This window comes from Aquarana catesbeiana, linkage group LG06 (assembly GCF_042186555.1).
Source record: "Aquarana catesbeiana isolate 2022-GZ linkage group LG06, ASM4218655v1, whole genome shotgun sequence".
In the NCBI taxonomy this organism is placed as follows: domain Eukaryota; kingdom Metazoa; phylum Chordata; class Amphibia; order Anura; family Ranidae; genus Aquarana; species Aquarana catesbeiana.
In genome coordinates this window covers 62,641,388-62,667,763 of record NC_133329.1, presented here as the reverse complement: position 1 = coordinate 62,667,763, position 26,376 = coordinate 62,641,388, and the positions used below count along the sequence as shown (strand labels likewise).

Sequence of the window (26,376 nt, the reverse complement as noted above, 5' to 3'; positions counted from 1 at the left end):
CGTCCGCTTCTGTCCCTTGTTGTCCGAGACGACCAGAAAATTCTGCAGGGAGTCACGGACTACTTTCTTGAGCAAGGTTGACACCTGCTGACTCTCATACTCCTGGTCTCTGGCAAGCTACCTTAAGCAGTTGCTGCAAAGTAGCTTTCCTGGCATAGAGTCATCTCTACACGACCAACATTTGCCTTTCGAGCGCTGAGCCCTCGGAGGAGAAGCTGTGTGCTTTCATTTAAGCATATATTTGCGCCCTTTGTACTGGGGTCTGCCAGGACTGGAGGAGTCACTTTCTGCCCTGGAAAAATCCTGACGATCCATAGGGCCTCTGGACATCCTAAAGCGGGAGTATGAGCGGCCGGGGCTGCTCACACTCATCAGGGCACGCTCGTCAGGGCAGAACGCACTCTTTTTCCTGCATCTTCTTACTTATCCAAAGTTGGTCCTTACCTGGTATTGCGGTGGTCTTTGTTATGTGATGTTAGGCTCATGCTGGAGGAAGAACTGAAAGGTGCAAGGGGGACTGCATGGCAACAATGAGAAATAAGGGAAGCGAGAGAGGGAAAAATACACATATACCCCCCATCTTTTTGGCAAAGAGAAAGAAATTTAAATTAAAGAAATCTGGGCAAACCCTACTTCCCCTAGTAATACAATTGGAGTGAAGCCAATGCCCATCCACACAAAAGGATACTTTTAAATTGGCTACACATCAAACAATCCTCTGCAGATTTTTTCCCTCAGATTTACCAAAACTACACAATATGAGGTCAAACCTTAAGAGCCTCAATTTGTATGCAATCAGGCTGGCCCCTGCACTACATGGTCCCGACATATCTAAAGCAAATCAGACAACAAAAGCTGCACAGTGTGTATGGGGTCTTTAGAGATATGAGAGCAAGAAAAAGAAAAAAGTTTTATAGAAATTGACAGACCTGGAAAGAGTTCCATAGGAGAGAAGACATCATGCAGTCCCAGCTGCTGGATCCGGACTCCAAAGCAGGCATGCCACAAGAGGATTGTCGTCTCTAATTAGAGAACACCTCGACCCCAAAAGACCACCAGAAGGGGCTCCCCACCTTGTTGTGATGTGGGACTGCGTGCTGGGAGAGGCTTGAACCCAGACAGACTGCGACATAGTCGGCAGGTAAGAGCTTATCCTGAGTGTAACGGTCTGTAGGTGTTCATGTTTTCAGGACAAAAAGGAGAATGGGGGAGGTAGCTCTCAGTCAGACTTTTATAGAGCTAAACAGGTCCTGTGGGTAGATAAAGGGGTGGAGCTATATCATATGCATGCTGCCATTTTGGTGTCAGGAAAGCATGCTTAGGATAATCAAAGAAACCAATTTAATAAATTTGATTTTCATGGATACAAACACTTCAAACTGACCATACACTAGTAGAATTTTGTTCGAAATTTTCCACATTAACCACTTCAGCCCCGGAAGGATTTACCCCCTTCCTGACCAGAGCACTTTTCACAATTTGGCACTGTGTCGCTTTAACTGCTAATTGTGCAGTCATGCAACGCTGTACCCAAACAAAATTTGCGTCCTTTTGTTCCCACAAATAGAGCTTTCTTTTGATGGTATTTGATCACCTCTGCGGTTTTTATTTTTTGCGCTATAAACGGAAAAATACCAAAAATTTTGAAAAAAAACAATATTTAGTCCAAAATGTATTCGGCCACATGTCTTTGGTAAAAAAAAATGTCAATAAGCGTATATTTTATTGGTTTGCGCAAAAGTTATAGCGTCTACAAACTAGGGTACATTTTCTGGAATTTACACAGCTTTTAGTTTATGACTGCCTATGTCATTTCTTGAGATGCTAAAATGGCAGGGCAGTACAAAACCCCCACAAATGACCCCATTTTGGAAAGTAGACACCCCAAGGAAATTGCTGAGAGGCATGTTGAGCCCATTGAATATTCATTTTTTTGTCCCAAGTGATTGAATAATGACAAAAAAAAAAAATTTACAAAACGTTGTCACTAAATGATACATTGCTCACACAGGCCATGGGCATATGTGGAATTGCACCCCAAAATGCATTTAGCTGCTTCTCCTGAGTATGGGGACACCACATGTGTGGGACTTTTTGGGAGCCTAGCCGCGTACGGGGCCCCGAAAACCAATCACTGCCTTTAGGATTTCTAAGGGCGTAAATTTTTGATTTTACTCCTCACTACCTATCACAGTTTTGAAGGCCATAAAATGCCCAGATGGCATAAACCCCCCCCCCCCCAATGACCCCATTTTGGAAAGTAGACACCCCAAGCTATTTGCTTTGAGGCATATTGAGTCCATGGAATATTTTATATTTTGACACAAAATGCGGGAAAGTGACAATTTTTTTTTTTTTGCATAAAGTTGTCACTAAATGATATATTGCTCACACAGGCCATGGGCATATGTGCAATTGCACCCCAAAATACATTTAGCTGCTTCTCCTGAGTATGGGGATACCACATGTGTGGGACTTTTTAGGAGCCTAGCCACGTACGGGGCCCCGAAAACCAATCACTGCCTTCAGGATTTCTAAGGGTGTAAATTTTTGATTTCACTCTTCACTGCCTATCACAGTTTCGGAGGCCATGGAATGCCCAGGTGGCACAAACCCCCCCAAATGACCCCATTTTGGAAAGTAGACACCCCAAGCTATTTGCTGAGAGGCATTTGTTTTTGAAAATGAAGAAAGACAAGAAAAAAAAATATTTTTTTCTTTTTTCAATTTTCAAAACTTTGTGACAAAAAGTGAGGTCTGCAAAATACTCACTATACCTCTCAGCAAGAAGCTTGGAGTGTCTACTTTCCAAAATGGGGTCATTTGGGGGGGGGGGGGGGGGGTTGTGCCACCTGGGCATTCCATGGCCTCCGAAACTGTTATAGGCAGTGAAGAGTGAATTTAAAAATTTACGCCCTTAGAAAGCCTGAAGGCGGAGCTTGGTTTTCGGGGTCCTGTACGCGGCTAGGCTCCAAAAAATGTCTCACACATGTGGTATCCCCGTACTCAGGAGAAGCAACAAAATGTATTTTGGGGTGTAATTTCACATATTCTCATGGCATGTTTGAGCAATATATCATTTAGTGACAACTTTGTGCAAAAAAAAAAAAAAAATTTGTCTCTTTCCCACAACTTGTGTCACAATATAAAATATTCCATGGACTCGACATGCCTCTCAGCAAATAGCTTGGGGTGTCTACTTTCCAAAATGGGGTCATTTGGGGGGGGGTTTGAACTGTCCTGGCATTTTATGCACAACATTTAGAAGCTTATGTCACACATCACCCACTCTTCTAACCACTTGAAGACAAAGCCCTTTCTGACACTTTTTGTTTACATGAAAAAATTATTTTTTTTTGCAAGAAAATTACTTTGAACACCCCAAACATTATATATATTTTTTAAAGCAAATGCCCTACATATTAAAATGGTGGGTGTTTCATTTTTTTTTTTCACACAGTATTTGCGCAGCAATTTTTCAAAAGCATTTTTTGGGGAAAAAAGACACTTTTTTTAAATTTTAATGCACTAAAACACACTATATTGACCAAATGTTTGATGAAATAAAAAAGATGATCTTAGGCCGAGTACATGGATACCAAACATGACATGCTTTAAAATTGCGCACAAACGTGCAGTGGCAACTAAATAATTACATTTTTAAAAGCCTTTAAAAGCCTTTACAGGTTACCACTTTAGATTTACAGAGGAGGTCTACTGCAAAAATTACTGCCCTCGATCTGACCTTCGCGGTGATACCTTGCATGCATGGTGCAATTGCTGTTTGCTGTTTTGCCTTAGCGCGAGAACAGGGGGGCAACAGGGGTGCTTTTTTTTTTTTTTTTTTTTTTCTTTATTATTTTTTTGCTTTTTTATCTTATTTTTAAACTGTTCCTTTCATTTTTTTTAAAATAATTTTTATTGTTATCTCAGGGAATGTAAATATCCCCTATGATAGCAATAGGTAATGACAGGTACTCTTTTTTGAAAAAATTGGGGTCTATTAGACCCTAGATTTCTCCTCTGCCCTCAAAGCATCTGACCACACCAAGATCGGTGTGATAAAATGCTTCCTCAATTTCCCAATAGCGCTGTTTACATCCGGCGAAATCTAAATCATACAATGCTCGTAGCTTCCAGTTTCTTAGGCCATAGAGATGTTTGGAGCCACTCTGGTCTCTGATCAGCTCTATGGTCAGCTGGCTGAATCACCGGCTGCATTCTCAGGTTCCCTGTTGAGACAGGAGAGCCAGAGAAAAACACAGAAGACGGTAGGGGAGGGGGGCATTCCCTCCCACTGCTTGTAAAAGCAGTCTAGAGGCTAATTAGCCGTCAGGATTGCTTTTACATGAAAGCCGACCACTGGCTGAAAAGAATGATACCAAGATTATACCTAAACCTGCAGGCATCATTCTGGTATAACCACTCAAAGTCGTGAATGGCGTACCTGAAGACAAAAAAATGGTTAACAATAAAGCACAGTAAACTGTAAAGTATAAAAAATTGCATACCTGAAAAGCAAACATGATAAAACATAATAACAATAAAACATTGCAGAATAGAATACAGTAAAAAAGAGCAGAACAATAGAGAGAGAATAGAGAGAGAGAGAGAGAAAAATAAAACGACAACTATTTTTTTTTTATTTTATATTTTTGTTTGTGTTTTTTTTTTTTTACACTTTTTTTTGTAACTAACTTTTATAACTGTAACCAGTTCCAGGTTCGGGTCTCTCAAAATGCGATGGCATCTTGGGAGACCCTGTGAAAGTTTGCCTAGTCTGTGCAATGCTGTACCCTATGCTAATACTCAACTAGTGAATGGTAGCGTTCAAAACATTCACCAATGCAAAGACCAGAAATGTCACGACAGAAGGGACAATAATAGCGGGTGTCACGTCTATATCCGTGCTTGCTGCAGACACAACATCTTTTTTGGGGGGGTTCGTTGGGTAGAGGTACTCGGGAGGACATAAAGAAAATGCCTCTCATGCAGCCGACTGCATTTGGTTGGGGATGTGAATGGGGGAAGTACGGGCGCTGCAGAAGTGGTGGGTTCCCAATTAGGATTGGCGAATGCAGCAGGAAGGGCATTATGGGCACAACGGGCCTGTGTTTGTCTTCTTCTTGGTGGCAGCGGGACACAACTTGTGCTTGCCACCTCACCAGCTTGAACTGCACTTATGGGACTCGCCACGTCACCAAGTATTACTGTAGTGCTGGTTTGACTACGACCGGGGTGTACTAGGCCACTGGTGCTTGCCAGTTCACCAAAACGCTACCAAAAAAAAAACTGTTAGCGATCGCAGGGATCAGGCCTGACTCTGCGAACGCTGCAGTTATGCGTTTAGTGTTTTGTAAGTGACAGTGATCGATCGATACTGCACTTGGGTGGGCTGGGCGGAGGGGCAAAACGCAGGTGCTAGCAGGTATCTGGGCTGATCCCGCTAACACTGCGTTTTTGGGATCCCTAAACTGCTGGGGACGCTAGTATAGATCTGATCGGATCAGATATTGATCCGTACAGATACTATACCACTAAGGGAGGCGTATGCTGCGTGCGTGGGTGTTAGCGGTACTGGCGCTAATCTGACGCTGGGGCAAAGCATATCACCGCCGGGCGATCAGGGGGCTAAACTTTTATTCGGTAATAAACGGCGGGTGCCCTGACACCATAAAAAATAAACAAACTAACCAGCGTCACCCGTAACAGTTATACGGTGATCAGTGGTGAAAGGGTTAACTAGGGGGCAATCAAGGGGTTAAAACATTTATTAGATAATTGTTTAGTAGAGATATTCCTGCGCTATCGAATATGGAGATGGCTAGGGGTGGAACAGCTGCATGCACCTATTAGGGTAAACACCTGACCTAAATAGATATTATATGGATAGATGGTGCAGCGCTAATCCTGTATATAAACCTCTGGTGGTTTAAAAATAGGTCATATTATAGTTCACTACAGTGTGTATAAATAGTCTGGAAAGCCAGTGACGTATTCTTACAAGTGATGTATCTCACTAAACAAAAATAAATTAATAAAAAATGTGGGTGTAAACAAAATATCATGTGTATAAAAAACTTAAATCATCATATCAATAACTAGTTCACCATAGATGACCATATCAGTGACTGGTTCAGCATAAGTGACAAAAAAACAATTTTAAATAAAGTGCGGCGTGAATTGTACTAAATAATTAACAATCCAAAATTGGCAAAGTGCATTGTGCAAAACACTGTGCAACATAAATAACTACATCACACATTGGCTTGTGGTGTTAGACAACAAACATTCCGTATAAAGTGCAAATGTGCAAAAAAAGAAACCAAAAAAAACTCCAAACTATATAATTATGAAATATTAGTGAATGTCCCAAAAATTATGATGCATAAAAAAAAATTCACACAGAAAAAATGTCCTTATTCATGATGAAATCTGTGACAGTAAAGTGCTAACATGCGCATGTGGCAGTTGGAGTGCCTGGTGACTCAAAATCTCATGCAGCTTCGTGTGCAAACACTACAGTGGGTAGTGGCCCCTTACCTCAAAGTAATGGGGCAACAGCATATGACCAAACAGGTTCTTTATCTCTTTCTCTCTTCTTTATCTCTACGCGTGACGTCACACCACAGTGACTTCTTCCCCTGAAGAAGTCACGTGTGGTGTGACGTCACGCGTAGGGACGGGATAGGCTGGACACACTGAGAGAAGGTTACGAGCTCGCCGCTCGTCGGATACAAACATTGTATCATTTAATTGCCAATGTGAGTACCTGTTTCTTTGCCTAATAAACAAGTTACCTATGAAAACGTAATTACACTATTGGGTTCTTTTCTACTCTACTTTATTCATAAATACCTTCCTGCATCACATCTGAGGGAACCTTACCCCAGGACGGTGAGGAATGCGCAGGAGCCCCTAGGTGGAAGAGATAAAGAACCTGTTTGGTCATATGCTGTTGCCCCATTACTTTGAGGTAAGGGGCCACTACCCACTGTAGTGTTTGCACACGAAGCTGCATGAGATTTTGAGTCACCAGGCACTCCAACTGCACTTTACTGTCACAGATTTCATCATGAATAAGGACGTTTTTTCTGTGTGAATTTATTAGATTAGTCCCTGTCGCTATAAAACGCTGACGGCGAACCTAAATATTTAGCTCCCTAACTAGCGTCACCAGTGACACTAATACAGCGATCAGAAAAATGATCGCTTAGGGACACTGGTGATGGGGGGTGATCAAGGGGTTAAAACTTTATTAGGGGGGGTTAGGGGGGTATCCTAGACCTAAAGGGGGCTAATGCTAACTGCCCTAACACAGTAACTGTCACAAACTGACACCATGCAGTAATCAGAAAAAAAAAAAAAAAACTGCTTGGTGTCAGTGTGACGGGGGGGGGGGGGAGGGGTGATTGGGGGGTAATCGGGGGGCGATCGGGGGGGTAAAGGGGGGTGTAACGTATGCCTGGCATGTTCTACTGAGTGTGTTTGTGTTTTACACTCACAGTGATGTCTTCTCTCCTCGGCGCCGGAACGGAAAATACCGAGCCGAGGAGAGATGACATCATTTCCTTTGCTGCTGTTTAGCATACAGCAGCAGAGGAAGATGCTGATTGGCTGTGAGCGATCGCGAGGGGGGGGGCCACGAACGGATGGTCTCCCCCTCACCTCTGATCGCTCCCAGTCATGGGTACGTGATTCTGCCTGCCCGTGCCATTCTGCCGACGTATATTGGCGTGAGACGGTCAGCAAGTGGTTAAAGCACCTGTGCAAGATCAAGGAAAACCTGCAAACATGGCCTGTTGAGTACTTGAGGACAGGGTTGAGAACCACTGCTTTAAATCATAGACTTTTGATGTGTCACACACACTGTACAATTAATAATATCATTTCTTTTGTAGGTACAACAGATACATTTGAGGATGTCACAGAAAAACAAGAGGAGACTGCCCAGAGAGAAATGTCTAACTCTGAAGTAGCAGCTCAGGGTGAAGGTACGTTGGAAAGTTTTATTGAATTCACCCAATGGTTTTAGTTGAGGTCCTATTTTTGACCAGTTTAGTATTTTTAAGTGCACCTTCCATTCCACTCCAATTTCCCCAAGGCTGAGCAACACCAGAAATATATTTATTAAAGTGTGTTGCTCTTACATGAATTTAAATGGTATCTAATTCTAAGGACAAAAATGTAATATATTACCCATCATTAGATGTTTTGTGTGTATTAGTTTTCTTCTTTTTTCAGGCTAATGCCCCGTACACACGGTCAGATTTTCCGATGGAAAATGTCCGATCGGAGCGCGTTGTCGGACATTCCAAACGTGTGTGGGCTCCATCTGACTTTTTCCATCGGATTTTCCGACACACAAAGTTTGATAGCAGGCTATAAAATTTTCCAGCAACAAAATCCAATCGCGTCAATTCCGACCGTGTGTGGCCAGTTCCGACGCACAAAGTGCCACGCATGCTCAGAAGAAATTCCGAGACGGAACAGCTCGGTCTGGTAAAATTAGCGTTCGGAATGGATACAGCACTTTCGTCAGGCTGCAATGTTTGAAATAGTTTAATACAGCGCACTCTCTTCTTCTTTATAATGTGAGAAGAATGAAGTAGTTTTGCTGCTCATATTCACACAGACTTCTCACAAACTTCTTTCTTTATTATTTATTGTGATTCCCTCAATATATTTAGATTTGTCACATCTGACCAATTTTTTTTTTTGTTGGTTTTTAAATATTTATTTTTTTTTTTGGTCAAGGCATTTTTTTTTGTGTTTGTATTTCTTCCAAGGCTGATGTTTTTTGTTTTTTTTGGTGTTTTACTCCATAATATTTTTGTGTGTGTTTTGTGTGTCAAGTTACCACAACACCATTGCTATCTTGTATTATTTAATCTCAAGGAGGTTGCTTGGTGTTGGTTTCTCTTGTTAATTTCACATTGTATTTTTGAAATGTACCTGCCTCCTCACAAACAAACTGTCATTTTTGAAGGAAAACACACATAGGCGAGTATAATTGAAACAAAAATTCCTTTATTAAGGGCTCACAACTAAACAAAGAGGGAGGCAAAGCTGGAGAAACAGCTGAAATTGATGAAGCCTTTGGCCCCCAGGGCACACATCAACTATTTTCAAGCAAAATTGGTGGCCTGAGGAGTCCTTATCTAAGGTAGTGCAGTCTGCTTCAGAAGTCCCAGAGATCCGGAAAGCAGCAGATGACATACATGACCCCAGGCTGTGGTCATACAAGAGACTGCATCTTTTGCCAGACCAGACTGAACCCAGGGCCATCACTCTTTGGTCTTCCTTCCACGCTTCCTTCCATGCTGTGGCTGTGGTAGTGGAGTTGTGGCAGGAGGAGGAAGAGGAGGAGGAGGGGGATGGGCCAACTCACTCAGGTGGGTATTGAGTGTTATTTTGCCACTCACCCCCTTAGGACTTTATACAGAAGGTCCTCACATAGCTTGCGTTGACCCTCCTGCATGCCCTGCAGTTTGGTGGCAGCCATGCAGGCAAAGGCCTCTTCAGAAGTGGGTAAGGCTCTGAGGGACGCAGAAGCCTCCTGAATGAGCCTGAGCGCTGAATCCTGCATGTGAGTCTCCTTCCTCGCTCTTTTGTATGGAAGGCGGAGGGGAGGAACCTGCGATTCGGTCAGGCTTCGACTTGTCCCAGGCTTCTCCTGGCTGACACTTAGCCCCGCCTCCTCCTGGCTGCCACTAACCGCCGCCTCCTCCTGGCTGCCACATTCCACAGCCTCCTCCTGGCTGAGGTCTTCCTGTGTATGAAAAAGGGACATAGTTTTAGTTTTTTCTTCATCAATCACACACAATTTTCATCTCATTGCTAATTGAATGTTATCAAATATAACATACTATCATTCTGAGCCCAGCATTTTTCTTTCTTGTCCGAATTTTTTGTGCCCACTACTGTCCTACTGTCTAGTGATATGTAAAACACTTTATGAAATCAGCAATTAGTGATCAATAATAACATCTAGTAAACACCATTTATTTAGTGACCAGAAATCTGTAGAAGAATGCTATACCTGACTCCAGCTGGGCTCCTCCACTTCTTCCTGGCTGGAAGTCCCAGGTTGGACATCGGAAGCCTCAGCTGGGGTGGAAGATAGGGTGAAAGGAAGAGTAGAGAGGGATTCCCTGACTCCAGTCTGGTCTGACAGAAATCGCAGTCTCTCATAGTACCACAGTCTGGGGACATAAATGTCATCTGCTGCAGCTCCGGATCTCTGGGAATCTGTGACCTTCTTGCGCTCCCTAAGATAAGTGCTCCTCAGGCCACCAATTTTGTTTTTTAAATAAGGGATGGTTGCTGTGGGGACCACCGGCTTTACCAACTCCAGCAGTTTCTCCAGCGCTGCCTGCCTCTTTTGTTTATTATTGTAATGTGGATGTCTCACCTGCCACAGACAGGGCAGCTCCCTGTATTTGTCTATGAATAGGGGGAGGAAATTGTGGTCATTGAAGCCATCCATTTTCTCTGCAATACACAAGACAAGACAAACCCTAATGTCAGGTGAAACTCTCCTAATATAGTTACAATATAGGCCTCAATTTAGAAGCAATATAGGCCCAAGTTTAGATCTTACCTTCATTTTCACGATCAGCGCCTCCGATACTCCTTCCTCCGCTCACAGATCGTACGTACTACGCACGTGTGTTACGCTTTATAGACACTGCGCATGCGTGTAACTCCGCCTACCCCTGAAGTTCTTTCTAGTCTCTTCCCCGCCCCTTCTCCTTCTGCGCAGTGGGGAAGAGCACATGGCGGAGTCTGAGCAGGTGCGTGCTAATTACAGCAACGAGGAGGAGGAAAGCCCGGAGCCAGAAACATCCCGATTCCGGAAGAGATGATTTAAGGCATCAAATATGTCCTTTGGGGAGATGTTGGAGATGGTGGACATACTGAAGAGGGCCGACTATGACGGGAAGTATGGACCTTACCCCAACCCCAATGTCCGAAAGGCCAAGATCATGGCGAAAGTGGTCAGGAGTCTGCACCGGAATTTCGGGGTACAACGATCCAAGGATCAGCTCAGGAAGCGGTGGTCGGACCTGAAATTAAGAGAGCACGAGCAGTACAGAAAGATCCGGAAAGTGCTGCAAAAAGTAAGTAGTTGTGCTGTGTTCCTATTCTTTATGTTTATTACATTCGTGCTGCTCCATGTGCTTTTATTAACTGTTATCCAGTTTCAAAAGGCAACTTTCATGTTCATGGGCACATTATTCGTTCGTATCAAACATAGTTTGGCCATATGCATTCGCCAGCATTTTTTAGGGCCTACTTGTGTGAAAAGAATTGGGTTGTGTAGATGGGGTTGTTACTAGAATGAAATGCCAACTACATTCTGTGTAAGGAGAGGACACTCAGCAGCAGTTTACACATCTGGACACTGGAGCACTAGTGTGGGGCACAAGAACACCCTTTTTATTAGGGGGGGCACACAGGTGCTCCAGTGTATACTATAGGGGTGTCTCTATCTGTGAAGCTTGTACAAGACAGGTAAGTATTCAAGCTTGACAAAGGACAAGAAAAATGCCACATCTTGGAACTCTGCCAAAACAGACAATTGTACCCCACTTCTAAACAATGTTTCATATTCCTATTTCTGCCATCAAATATCTGTGTGCTAAGTATACCTATTTTTTTGTACATAGGGGATAAAAGACTCGGAGGACACCCCTCATCCGAGGAGACCACAGACCCCCCACCTCTGGAAGAAAGGGAAATCCACTGAAGACCAGCAGAGCAGTAGGAGGAAGACGTGGTGGAAATAGTCACCACAACAGGTAATTGTCTGCGACCACAGGCTCAGGTAAGAGATGGATGCCGCCATATTTATAATACATGGTGTTTTTTTGTTTCTATCTTTTTAGGGGATTGTGATGCTGTGGATCCAGATCCTTTCACCAGTGAAAGTGCCCAGATCCTGATCGGGGAGATCATGGGGTGTAATAGGGACTTGGAAAACATCGTGAAAAGCATCAATGATGTTCAGCAAAAAATGAAGAACATCATTGATGTTTTAGGGAGAGTTTAACCAGTTGCCGACCGCTGCACGAACATATACGTCCTCAGAGTGGCACGGGCAGGCAAAAGGGCTTACAGGTACGTCCTTGCCTGCCGGCGGGTGGGGGCCCGATCGGACCCCCCCTGGTGCCTGCGGCAGTCGGCAAATCTCCCCCGGCGATCGGTGGTGAGGGGGAGGCCATCCATTCGTGGCCCCCCCTTGCGATCGCTCCCAGCCAATGGGATCATTTCCCTGCCTCTGTATTGTACACAGAGGCAGAGGAAATGATGTCATCTCTCCTCGGCTCGGTATTTTCCGTTCCGGCGCCGAGGAGAGAAGACTGTAATGTGAGTGCACAACACACACACACACAGTAGAACATGCCAGGCACACATTACACCCCCGATCCCCCCCAAATCACCCCCCCCCCCCGTCACAAACTGACACCAAGCAGGTTTTTTTTTTTCTGATTACTGCATGGTGTCAGTTTGTGTTCATGTGCACTTTCATGCATCCATTTTATTTCCCCTTATTATCCTATTTTTTACACATTTACTTTTTTATATGCACCAAGCACATATTTCTTTCAGTCATTTCATTCATCCAACACTTTCTACTCCAGTTTTACTTCCTTTGACACACCATATTTTTTTCAATTTTTTTCAATTTTCTGCAGATTTTCCCATTTACAACTCATTGACCAACATACTGAGGGCTCAGGAATCAGTCGGCTGTGGTCTCTCCTGGCCCACCCTCCAATTACTTTGGAAGGATGGTCGGTGCCCTGCCTCAACCCCGGTTGAGACGGTTATATCTCACACCCTAACAGATCCCATTGCTGGTGACCCCTCTTGACTTTTGGGCTATTTTTGTAAGTAGCTTTTCCATTCAAAGTAGACAATTTGGACATTTCTGATACGATTTTCTCTATTGGCCGGAGGTTCCACATGTATCAATATTTATGATATTCTTTTGTTTTCCTCAGTTAAATTATGCATCCCACCCCTGATGACTGGCAAGAAGCCAAGAAACGCGTCGGGTTCGCAAACTAAGGATGCCCTATCAAGCCTAAATCATATCCCTGACATTTATCAATTTTTTATTGAGTTTTCTCATTTCATGCGATTTTGTGATTTTGATTGGCGATTTTAATTCATGTACTTCTGTTATGAATTGCATATATGTATGTCCATTGATTTGTTTACACTACTGAGTTTCCTCGATTGTTACTGCTAAATATGCGTTTATATCAATTCATGCGATTATGTCTGTATTTATACTACTTTATTGGTACTGTATGCATCAAAATCATGGACTTGACTATTAATTAAATCCAATCATTTTACCTACTCACATGTATTCATTATTATACTTTCAATTGACATGCTTCATTTAAAGTCCCACTTGCCCCTCTCTTTTTTTCTTGTCAGTTTGTGACAGTTACAGTGTTAGGTCAGTTAGGGTTAGCCCCCTTTAGGTCTAGGATACCCCCCTAACCCCCCCTAATAAAGTTTTAACCCCTTGATCACCCCCTGTCACCAGTGTCACTAAGCGATCATTTTTCTGATCGCTGTATTAGTGTCGCTGGTGACGCTAGTTAGGGAGGTAAATATTTAGGTTCGCCGTCAGCGTTTTATAGCGTCAGGGACCCCCATATACTACCTAATAAATGTTTTAACCCCTTGATTGCCCCCTAGTTAACCCTTTCACCACTGATCACTGTATAAGTGTTACGGTTGACGCTGGTTAGTTCGTTTATTTTTTATAGTGTCAGGGCACCCGCCGTTTATTACCGAATAAAGGTTTAGCCCCCTGATCGCCCGGCGGTGATATGCGTCGCCCCAAAGAGCGTCATCTTAGCGCCAGTACCGCTAACACCCACGCACGCAGCATACGCCTCCTTTATTGGTATAGTATCTGAACGCATCAATATCTGATCCGATCAGATCTATACTAGCATCCCCAGCAGTTTAGGGTTCCCAAAAACGCAGTTAGCGGGATCAGCCCAGATACCTGCTAGCACCTGCGTTTTGCCCCTCCGCCCGGCCCAGCCCAGCCCACCCAAGTGCAGAATCGATCGATCACTGTCACTTACAAAACACTAAACGCATAACTGCAGCGTTCGCAGAGTCAGGTCTGATCCCTGCGATCGCTAACAGTTTTTTTGGTAGCGTTTCGGTGAACTGACAAGCACCAGCCCCAGGCAGTGTCAGGTTAGTGCCAGTAGCGCTAACACCCATGCACGCACCGTAACCTCCCTTAGTGGTGTAGTATCTGAACGGATCAATATCTGATCCGATCAGATCTATACTAGCGTCCCCAGCAGTTTAGGGTTCCCAAAAACGCAGTGTTAGCGGGATCAGCCCAGATACCTGCTAGCACCTGCATTTTGCCCCTCCGCCCAGCCCAGCCCACCCAAGTGCAGTATCGATCGATCACTGTCACTTACAAAACACTAAACACACATAACTTGCAGCGTTCGCAGGGCTGATCCCTGCGATCGCTAACAGTTTTTTTGGTAGCTTTTTATTGAACTGGCAAGTGCCAGCGCCCTAGTACACCTCGGTCGTAGTCAAACCAGCACTGCAGTAACACTTGGTGACGTGGCGAGTCCCATAAGTGCAGTTAAAGCTGGCGAGGTGGCAAGCACAAGTAGTGTCCTGCTGCCGCCAAAAAGACAAACACAGGCCCGTCGTGCTCATAATGCCCTTCCTGCTGCATTCGCCAATCCTAATTGGGAACCCACCACTTCTGCAGCGCCCGTACTTCCCCCATTCACATCCCCAACCAAATGCAGTCGGCTGCATGAGAGGCATTTTCTTTATGTCCTCCCGAGTACCCCTACCCAACGAACCCCCCCAAAAAAGATGTTGTGTCTGCAGCAAGCGCGGATATAGGCGTGACACCCGCTATTATTGTCCCTCCTGTCCTGACAATCCTGGTCTTTGCATTGGTGAATGTTTTGAACGCTACCATTCACTAGTTGAGTATTAGCGTAGGGTACAGCATTCCACAGACTAGGCGCACTTTCACAGGGTCTCCCAAGATGCCATCGCATTTTGAGAGACCCGAACCTGGAACCGGTTACAGTTATAAAAGTTACAGTTACAAAAAAAGTGTAAAAAAAAAAAACACAAACAAAAATATAAAATAAAAAAAAAAATTGTTCTCTCTCTCTCTAGTCTCTCTCTATTATTCTGCTCTTTTTTACTGTATTCTATTCTGCAATGTTTTATTGTTATTATGTTTTATTATGTTTGCTTTTCAGGTATGCAATTTTTTATACTTTACCGTTTACTGTGCTTTATTGTTAACCATTTTTTTGTCTTCAGGTACGCTATTCACGACTTTGAGTGGTTATACCAGAATGATGCCTGCAGGTTTAGGTATCATCTTGGTATCATTCTTTTCAGCCAGCGGTCGGCTTTCATGTAAAAGCAATCCTAGCGGCTAATTAGCCTCTAGACTGCTTTTACAAGCAGTGGGAGAGAATGCCCCCCCCCACCATCTTCCGTGTTTTTCTCTTGCTCTCCTGTCTCAACAGGGAACCTGAGAATGCAGCCGGTGATTCAGCCAGCTGACCATAGAGCTGATCAGAGACCAGAGTGGCTCCAAACATCTCTATGGCCTAAGAAACCGGAAGCTACAAGCTTTTTATGAATTAGATTTCGCCGGATGTAAATAGCGCCATTGGGAAATTGGGGAAGCATTTTATCACACCGATCTTGGTGTGGTCAGATGCTTTGAGGGCAGAGGAGAAATCTAGGGTCTAATAGAACCCAATTTTTTCAAAAAAAGAGTACCTGTCACTACCTATTGCTATCATAGGGGATATTTACATTCCCTGAGATAACAATAAAAATGATTAAAAAAAAAAATTAAAGGAACAGTTTAAAAATAAGATAAAAAAGCAAAAAAATAATAAAGAAAAAAAAAAAAAAACACCCCTGTCCCCCCTGCTCTCGCACTAAGGCGAACACAAGCGTCGGTCTGGCGTCAAATGTAAACAGCAATTGCACCATGCATGTGAGGTATCACCGCGAAGGTCAGATTGAGGGCAGTAATTTTAGCAGTAGACCTCCTCTGTAAATCTAAAGTGGTAACCTGTAAAGGCTTTTAAATGCTTTTAAAAATGTATTTATTTTGTTACCACTGCACGTTTGTGCGCAATTTTAAAGCATGTCATGTTTGGTATCCATGTACTCGGCCTAAGATCATCTTTTTTATTTCATCAAACATTTGGGCACTATAGTGTGTTTTAGTGCATTAAAATTTAAAAAAGTGTGTTTTTTCCCCAGAAAATGCGTTTGAAAAATCGCTGCGCAAATACTGTGTGAAAAAAAAAATGAAACACCCACCATTTTAATCTGTAGGGCATTTGCTTTAAAAAAATATATAATGTTTGGGGGTTCAAAGTAATTTTCTTGCAAAAAAAATTATTTTTTTATGTAATCAAAAAGTGTCAGAAAGGGCTTTGTCTTCAAGTGGTTAGAAGAGTGGGTGATGTGTGACATAAGCTTCTAAATGTTGTGCATAAAATGCCAGGACAGTTCAAACCCCCCCCCAAATGACCCCATTTTGGAAAGTAGATACCCCAAGCTATTTGCTGAGAGGCATGTCGAGTCCATGGAATATTTTATATTGTGACACAAGTTGCGGGAAAGAGACAATTTTTTTTTTTTTTGCACAAAGTTGTCACTAAATGATATATTGCTCAAACATGCCATGGGAATATGTGAAATTACACCCCAAAATACATTCTGTTGCTTCTCCTGAGTACGGGGATACCACATGTGTGGGACTTTTTGGGAGCCTAGCCGCGCACGGGACCCCGAAAACCAAGCACCGCCTTCAGGCTTTCTAAGGGCGTAAATTTTTGATTTCACTCTTCACTGCCTATCACAGTTTCGGAGGCCATGGAATGCCCAGGTGGCACAAAACCCCCCCAAATGACCCCATTTTGGAAAGTAGACACCCCAAGCTATTTATACAAATAAATAATGTCATAATACAAATATATAAATACACACTGTACCCTTTTTAGCGCATTTGGACATTCTGCTATTACCTATCAAGATAATAATAGTATACAAAAACTTGAAACAGTACCATTGGAAAGTATACAGGCAGGCCCTTGCACTACATGCTTTGGGGAATTCATCCATAAATCTGACCACTAAAGAGATGGGTATAGTGTGTATGAGTTTGGCAAAGTCAGCAGATAGATGATTGAGGATAGATAGAGAATTGGTATCAGCTGACTTAGCAGTTGGGGGGAGGGAGGGTTCCAAATGATTTGGGGACCCCAAAAAAAAGCCTCTGGAACTCTGCATTTTAAGCACCAATCACATTTCCTTAAATTTTAGGGGGTGTTCGGGGTAAAGCACTACTACGGAGCTGACAAAATACATTGTTAAGTGACTACATGAGGTGAATATAGGGCCAGGAGACCATGCTGGGGAGGTAAATATGTATGAAGGAGCAAAATAATAATTACATAAAAATCCAGCATGCAAGAGGACAAAGGGGACATTCACAGCATATTACAATCATGGTAATTAGGGAATGAGGAAAGAAATACAATATATTATCAAACATTATATACAATAAAATGTGATATTAAAGGAAAAAAATCTTACCTTAATATACTCCTTCTGCAGGACCTGAATGATGGCAGAACAGGTCTCCGGGATAATGATCCCCAGAGCCTGGGGGGAGATGTCTGTCGAGAACTTCAAGTCCTGCAGGCTTCTTCCTGTCGCCAAGTACCCAGGGCTGGACTGGGACAAATATTTGGCCCTGGACTTCCTCATGACTGGCCCACTTTAATTTTGAGTGTCCCCAACAGCGTCCCCCTTACATCAGAGTGTCCCCAACAGCGTCCCCCTTACATCAGAGTGTCCCCAACAGCGTCCCCCTTACATCAGAGTGTCCCCAACAGCGTCCCCCTTACATCAGAGTGTCCCCAACAGCATCCCCCTTACATAAGAGTGTCCCCAACAGCGTCCCCCTTACATAAGAGTGTCCCCAACAGCGTCCCCCTTACATCAGAGTGTCCCAATCAGCAGCTCCCTTCACAGAGAGTCCCCACCAGCAGCTCACTTCACATCAGAGTCCCCACCAGCAGCCCACTTTACATCAGAGTCCCCACCAGCAGCCCACTTTACATCAGAGTCCCCACCAGCAGCCCATTTCACATCAGAGTCCCCACCAGCAGCTCCCTTCACATCAGAGTCCCCATCAGAGAGCCCCCATCAGCAGCCCTTCACATCAGTGTCCTCCCTCTCCTCCCCCTCCCACATGTACTCACCATTTTGAAGGCAGCTTCTCGTTCCTCTCTCCAGTCATGTGATAACAAGTGATAGGGGAGAGAGGAAGGAAAGTCTGCCGATGGTCTATCTCCCCCTGCAGGCTGAAGGGAGCATAAAGCCTAATGGAAGGAAGCTTCTCCTCCTGACAGGAGTGAAATTGCGATCACTCACTGTCAGAGAGGAGCGGCTCCAGGACTGCACCTGACTGGCCCACTGAGACATCAGCCCACCGGGAATCTCCCGGTAGTCCCTATGGCCAGTACAGGCCTGCAAGTACCGCAGGGTGGCGACTAGCCTCTGCTCCGGAGTGATGGCTTGCTTCATGCAGGTATCCTGCCTACTGATATAGGGGGTCAGCAAAGCCAACAAACGGTGAAATGCGGGGTCCGTCATCCGGAGAAAGTTCCTGAAATTATCAGGATTATTCTCATGGATCTCACGGAGCAAAGGCATATGACAGAATTGGTCACGCTGAAGCAACCAATTCTTGGTCCATGAACTCCTCCCCACCCTGTTCATGGACTGGACTTGTGTCAAGGTCAGGACCCCAACACCAAGCCCCCGCACAGCACGAACTCTATGAGGAGTACGTATACGCAACATGGCTAGAAAACGGTCGGCTGCTCAGAACGAAGTAACAGAACGCACTGAGGAACAGCAAGGCCTGTGAAGAGTGACCTGAAAAACAGTAACGAACGAACAAGAACACAATGACAAGTCAATGGTACTCGCTGCAGGCACTGAAGAGCAGATACAAACCCACAAGCACAAACTGAACAGCAGAAAACGATCTGAAAACCACGAGTCTGAAAAAGCGCGAATCGTCTCTCACCAAACTTTTACTAACACGAGATTAGCAAAAGGAGCCCAAAGGGTGCCGCGCTTGGTTCTGAACTGGCCTTTTCTAGTCTCGTCGTACGTGGTGTACGTCACCGCGTTCTTGGCGAGCGGAAATTCCGACAACTTTGTGCGACTGTGTGTACGCAAAACAAGTTTGAGCCAACATCCGTCGGAAAAAATCCATGGATTTTGTTGTCGGAATGTCCGATCAATGTCCAATCGTGTGTACGGGGCATAAGAACATTTTGGCAAAGTAGACAAAGTAAAGGTTCTGCTTCCAGTATGTGGTTACAGATGAACCAACCACAGGTGCATGGGCCCACTGGGATACTCACTTCTGAATGGTATTCATTGTTTAAAAGAGAGGGCCCCACACCACCACTTGTTTTTTTCAAAAAGCTTTATTCTTCTTTGAGCAACGACATCCCACTGGACATCTATTCCATCCAAGGTTCGATTCCCCCTAAAGGCAAAGAGATAGCGAAGAAGGGGAACTTATATATGCAAACAAACTACCAAGACTAGGCAGTATTTTTTAGGCTCCTTTAAACAGGCTTTCCAATCTGCAAGCTCCATGCAAGTCTATGGGCAAGTGGTTGTAAAACGTAGTTGTGTCCATTTACATACACCTACCTCCAAGTCCATCCAGATCCAGGAAGAAAAAAACAAAAAAAGGACTGCGTTCTTTTCTGCTTTTCTGGACCTTAATGTGACAGATTGGAGGAAGCCTGATGTAAACATTCACATCTGGCAGACCATAAATCCTTCAGGGGTCCACCACAGTCCGTTATCCAAATACAGTCAAAAAACTGACATCCATCCCGCTCATGAATCCCCTGCTGAACGCTCTTCTGTGATAGGACCCTTCTAGGGGTGTTGGTACTCAGAGGATAAAGCTTCCTTGTTGATTGTGTCAGAGAGGCAAAATTCTTGTCGTTTCCTGTGCACTGAACTTGACATGTGAAGGACTTAACCCCTCAGTCATCTACGCCACCCCTTAAGCATAAACTCACTTCCCTCCAAATCCTCCCCACAAATGACGTGACAAGGTGTTGGAGTAAATGGCCTTAACGGCCTTTTATTAACAAATTAAACATAATTAAATAAATAACATTTTAAATAACTTTATTAAATAACCTTTTAAATAACCTTCTCAGACTTATTGGGGTCTTGGAGGGGAACACACACCACTGGTCACTGCGACAAACTTCGTAAACTTTAGGCCTCCAGTCGCAACCCCCAAACTGTGAGACGGTACACAACCTTCCCAGTGACCTAACTTTTTACCCCCTTCCTGGTTAACCCCTCATAACCGGAAGGTACATAACAAAGCCCATATTATATATGGGTACCAACCATGTTATATCTCCATATAACATACATCTCCTCCTCCTCACAGACCCAAACCACTGCCACCGCACGCAAGGGGTAAAACCCTACCCTTGCGCGCACCTCCAAACCCTCAAAGCCCGCTGAACCATCCTGTATTCCTAACGCCCAGAGGTCAGTACCCACTTCATTAAGGTGCACCCCATCGCTCCTAAGGTACCTCCATGTATACACCTCCAACTCCCTATGGCGCATGGTCACACCCCCATGCCGCTTAATGAACCTGCAGACTTCCTTATTAACCTTCACTCTGGCCCTAGCAACTTTTTTGCCGACAAAGCCCACCGCCAAGATGTCCTCCCAACCATATCCGACCATCCAATAACCATCCCAGGAAAGGCCACCTGTAAGCGTAAAAAAAAAAAAAAAAAATCGCATTTGATGTCACATATAAGATCCCTCACGGACCTAACCCCCATGTCATTCCCCCCCACATGTAGCACCAAAACATCTGGTGCCCTGTCCCAACGGGTGAACTTGTGGACTTCTGACCTTACCCTCCTCCACAGCATCCCGGTAACCCGATACATTTGATCCGAGCCTCCTGTCTGGGGATGCCTAGCTGCCTACCATTTGGCTGAACATCAGCCCGACTGACCGCCCAGAAAATGAATGAGTGGCTCAAGATCCAAACCAGGCCTACCGATTCACCTGTAAAGCCAAAAGATGACAAACAAAATAGTAAGTTCCCCCAACTGTAAACTCTAACCCCAAACTGAAAAAACTCATTTTAACAAGTTTGTAATAAATGCGGCAAATATAGAGCTTGAACCTATCCGAGTCCCACCTACCAATGTGCTTTTCTGCTTCAAAACTAAGACCTGCCCTGGCAGCCTCTGTAGCAGCACCTATGCAGAAAGAGTGGTATGAGTAGCTTATGGGACAATCCCTGGCCGCGGATAAACTTTTTTTTTTTTTTTTGAACACTGCTATAAACTTAAATTAAGACAAAAATGACCCATCTTCGTGCATCAAGAATGAGCCCGATAACCTCGGACGCATATCCTTGAACAATAGCACCGTTCTTACTGGAAAATGTATGAATCCGCAATCCGGAAAAAAAAAAAAACTCCAGTTGCACGCCCTTACCAGTCTGATCAGTTTTTGATTGTTTTATATATATTCTAACTGAATCAGTCAAATACTACAGATCATCCCGCTGCAGTCCCCCTTGGAGCCCGCTTGGACGGGCTAACCAGCTCGCTTACCCGTAACGCCCCAAAGAACGCTAATGCAAAAGTCGCCCGAAATAAGGCGCTTTCAAACTCTGAACTGCAAAGGTATGATAGCTGACGAAATAGGGCATGTAACATGCCAAAAGACACCGGGCGCCGACCTTCCCTCTTCATATGCGCTTTCTTGTATCATTTCACTGCTTGTTTTACCCAAAAGTCTTTTGTATGATCACGCAGCCCTTGTAACTTAAAAAGAAAGGCCAAACCTGCCAATGTCCTATTGTTGGCAGCTGCCGAGATATGCCGCTCAAATCCCATATTAATAAAATAAAGAATAGCATGTGGTACCTCCCGGCCTACAGGTGCGATCCCCAGCCTGTGCAACATGCCAGCCAGTCTTGCCATACCTTGGAATAGGCATCCCAAGTAGCCTTACTAACGTAGCGTTGAATCCACCCTGCCACGTTCCCAAGGCAACGTTCCACATCCAGTCGGGGCAGTTAACCCCCTGATGCTCCGCCAGATTTCCATTGCAACCACAATTAGAAACAGTTCCAGTAGGACTAGATTCTTCAAGAACCCAGCCTATACCCAAGTAGAGGGCCAGCATGCGGCGCTCCACTTTCTTTGAAAGACGACCCAATAGCCCATAGAAACTGCCGCGTCCGTGAATAATGCAAGATCCCAATTCTGATGGGAACTGACATACAAAGAGCTCACCCATTAAATGAGTCCAGGAATTCGTGCCATACCCAGAAGTCCTCTCTATGCTCACTATTGAGAGTCACAAAGTGAGTAGGGGCGGTGACCCCTGCGTTCACTGCCGACACCGCCAGCAAAAAACCCCACCCATGGGAATTATTCGGCAAGCAAAATTCAGCTTCCCCAATAACGATTGTAGCTGCCTCAATTGCACCTTGCGCCTACCAATGGTCCCACGCACTTTAGCCTTGAGAGTCAATTCCCAAAAAAAACGATAGTGGACGTGGGGCCCTACGTTTTTTTATTTATTTATTTTTTTTAGCGCTAACGGAACCCCGAAACGCTCCGCTATGTGCTGTAAAGTCCCTAAGAGGACTGCACGAAATCGTCCAGATAGTGGATAACCGAGTTGATTCCAGAAACGTCCCCCACCACCCGTTCTAAAAAACGAGCAGAACATTTTAAAGAAACGCATGAGATAGAACATCCCATCGGGAGGAAATGAACCACGTAGTATGCCCAATTCCATGTGCAGCCTATCAAACGGAAACTTTCCGGGTGAACCGGCAAAAGCCGGAAAGCAGATTCAACATCCGCCTATGCCATAAGTGACCCCCGCCCGTAGCGACGAACCCATGATATCGCTGCATAAAAAGGAAGTATACGTCACCGCACACACCTCTGGCGCAATCGAATCACTGACTGACCCACCCTTCGGAAAGGACAGATGATGAATCAACCTGAATTTATTTGGCTCCTTCTTGGGAACTACTCCCAGTGGAGATACCACTAATCCCGAACGGGCCAGACATGCACCCAACCTGAATTTCTCTTTCTAATTCTTTCGCAACCACTGTCAGATGCATGAGGGCTGAACGCAAATTCTTTGCTATGGGAGGGGCTGCCTCCAATGAACACGGTAATTTCAAACCCACTCACGAAACCTGATTCCAAAAACTGAGCCGCTCCGGAATCCACCGCTGACGAATGTCCCTGGTCCTCGTCCCTCTCCGACCCCGACAGCTTTCCTTCCGATCTGTCACTGACTTCCTCCTGACGAACGACCGCTGTCTGCAGTCCAGAGGGTCCCGCTCTGGCTGCCGGGGGTCTGCGCAGTTGTTCACGTCCCACCCTCTGCGGTGTAACGCCAGACCCGTGTGCTGCCCTCATGGATGGACTTCTGTGTCGCCGACTGGTCTGGGCCTCTGTTGCCCTCCCCCTGCCTCTGCTCACCAATGATACCGTGCTCCTCACATTTCTCCCTCTGGCAAGAACAGGGGTGCTGGCTGCCACGGCCACCTGGCCAGCCCCCCGCTGGACTGCTGTCACACGCTGGCCCGACTGGCGGCTCTGAGCCCCCTTGAATCCACGCTTGTCTTCTCCTGGCATCTGCGATGAGCTGAGGGGGGGGGACCTTGAGTTGTGCTGGTCTCCCCCATCCCCACACTCCGGCCTCACGCTGTGTCCTCATTTCTGTCTCCTGGAGCCTGCAGATCGCTGGGGGGGTGGCTGGATCGATCCTCCTCTCACTTGCAGCTGTGTCCTCTGACCCCCAGGAGCGGAGTCAGGGCTGAATTGCTCTGGCAGCCTTGAACGGCGCGCACGTGGAGCCTCCAGAGCCCCCCCGTTCGGTGCCGCTCTGTCCTCTGTAAAGGATGGCTGCAACCTGAGCTTGCGGCCAGTCAGCCCCCTGTGATGCCGCCACCACGCGCAGCTGTTCCAGCATTTTCGCCGCCGCCATAGCTGACAAATTATGCAGAGCGATAGGAAAGTGTGTGCAATCTTTCTCCCCGTCGCTCTCCACTGACATCACTTCCCCCTTCTTCCACCTAATCTTTCCCCAATGTAACCTCCCCTCCTGCTACCACTCCCCCCTTTCTTAAAGGGAAAATACTTTTTCCCACAGCTTGACTGTGCAGTCCGCACCTGTCATGCTGTCCCTGCACTGATCCCTTTCTGTCCTCTGCTCCGGGACTTTCTGAAATCTCTGAGCTGTGTTTTGCGAACTATAAGTCACATCCCCCTATGCAATGGAGATGGGGAGAGGTGGAGGTATATTTAGTTTGAATCTGAAGAGCTGCTTTGGGTGACAATGTTTCTCCTTCATAGATACATGGACATGCATATAACACATTATGAGTGCTGGCACGATTAGATAGGGCAAGTTTATATTGATAGTACCGAAGATTTAAAACATTTCTTAATCTCCATAGATACAGTACAGAAAATAAACACATGAAAATAGAAAAATAATGCAGCCACCTCAGATAAGGACCCATAAGCTGCCATATTTTTTAATTTTATTATTGTCCATGCATTTTTGATGTGTTGGAAACATGTCATGTGTGAACAATCCCTGATAGACAAAAATAAAATGAAGGGGTCTGTTCATAAAACATTTGTTCTACAAATGTCAGAATCATTCATGCAAGCTGAGCTCAATTTGACCGTATGTTTCTGAATAGATTAACCGCTTGCCGACCAGCCGCCGTCGTTTCTACGTGCCCGCGGGTTTGGGGGGACTCAATGTCCGCCGGCGACCCGCGATCGCGTTATACAGAGGCAGAATGGGGATCTGCCTTTGTAAACAAGGCGGATCCCCATTCTGACAGGAGACATGACAGAGATTTACTGCTCCCAGTGATCTCTGTCATGTCCCTGCCAGCCCATCCCCCCTATAGTTAGAACAAGCTGAGGGAACACATTTAACCCCTTGATCGCCCCCTAGTGTTAACCCCTTCCCTGCCAGTGACATTTATACAGTAATCAGTGGATATTTATAGCACTGATCGCTGTATAAATGTCAATGGTCCAAAAAAAGTGTCCCTCCTGTCCACCGCAATATCACAGTCCCACTAACAATCGCAGATCGCCACCATTACTAGTAAAAAATAATAAAAATGCCATAACTATATCAGCTATTTTGTAGACGCTATAACTTTGCGCAAACCAATCAATAGACGCCTATTGCGATTTTTTTTTTTAACCAAAAATATGTAGAATATATATTGGCCTAAACTTATCAATACATTTGTTTTTGTTTTTTTAAATTTTTGGGTGTGTATTATAGCAAATAATTGTCGGTACTTTTTTTGTTTATAGCGCAAAAAATAAAAACCGCAGAGGTGATCAAATACCACCAAAAGAAAGCTTTATTTGTGGGGAAATAAGGACGTAAATTTTGTTTGGGTACAGCATCGCACAACTGCGAAATTGTCAGTTAAAGCGACCCAGTGCCTTATCGCAAAAAAATGGCCTGGTCATTAAGGGGGCAAATCCTTCCGGGGTTGAAGTGGTTAACTCCTGCATGTTCAGCTCCATCTAGTGGCCAAAATGCAGTTTCATTTTTTAAAATACCACAATGAGAAAATGTACTACAATTTGGTCACTAGATGGAACTGATATTATAGGAATTAATCTATTGGAAAACACATGGTGGAATTTAGTTCAGTTTGCGCTAATGTTTCTGACATTCACACAACAAATGTTTTATAAATTCACCCCATAGGGCTGGTTTAGACTTGTGGATGGGTGGGGGGTATGGGTAAAATTTTTAGCCTCTTCCAACCACTTCCCTAAGCTGTAAAGGCAGCAGATTGGGGTGTAGCACACAATTCTTGCGCTTTGGTGTAACATTTAGGGGGTTAAAAAAATGGGTGAAGAGGTGTAATAATGCCTTCTCCCTGCCTGTCAAATGCCTCAGAAAAGCATTCCAAACACAAATTGCTTTTCAGAGGTCCAGCAGTTTGGACAAAAGTCTAGACTTAGCCTTGGCATGTAGTTAACTGAAAGGGTATTGATTTTAGTATGGTCAATGCTGGAGTTGCAGTTTTGGATATAAGCTGGTTTGTTGGATGATCCCCTGACTTGTTATAGATGTTGTAGATGACCATGGAACCATACAAATAGGTCTCTGCTGGATTTTGCTTGCTTT

General features: G+C 44.8%; 2 protein-coding genes across 2 annotated transcripts in view; both read left to right on the top strand.

The window, feature by feature from the left end:
* Window positions 1–26,376, top strand: part of LOC141148554 (uncharacterized) — a 456,462-nt gene that overhangs the window by 175,015 nt on the left and 255,071 nt on the right. The window lies entirely within an intron of this gene.
* The window catches only part of LOC141148555 (uncharacterized), a 54,790-nt gene that overhangs the window by 20,879 nt on the left and 7,535 nt on the right, over window positions 1–26,376 (top strand). The window contains exon 3 of the mRNA XM_073636106.1: window positions 7,902–7,994. Coding sequence (XP_073492207.1) covers window positions 7,902–7,994 — 93 coding nt within the window. The remainder of the gene's footprint in view (window positions 1–7,901; window positions 7,995–26,376) is intronic.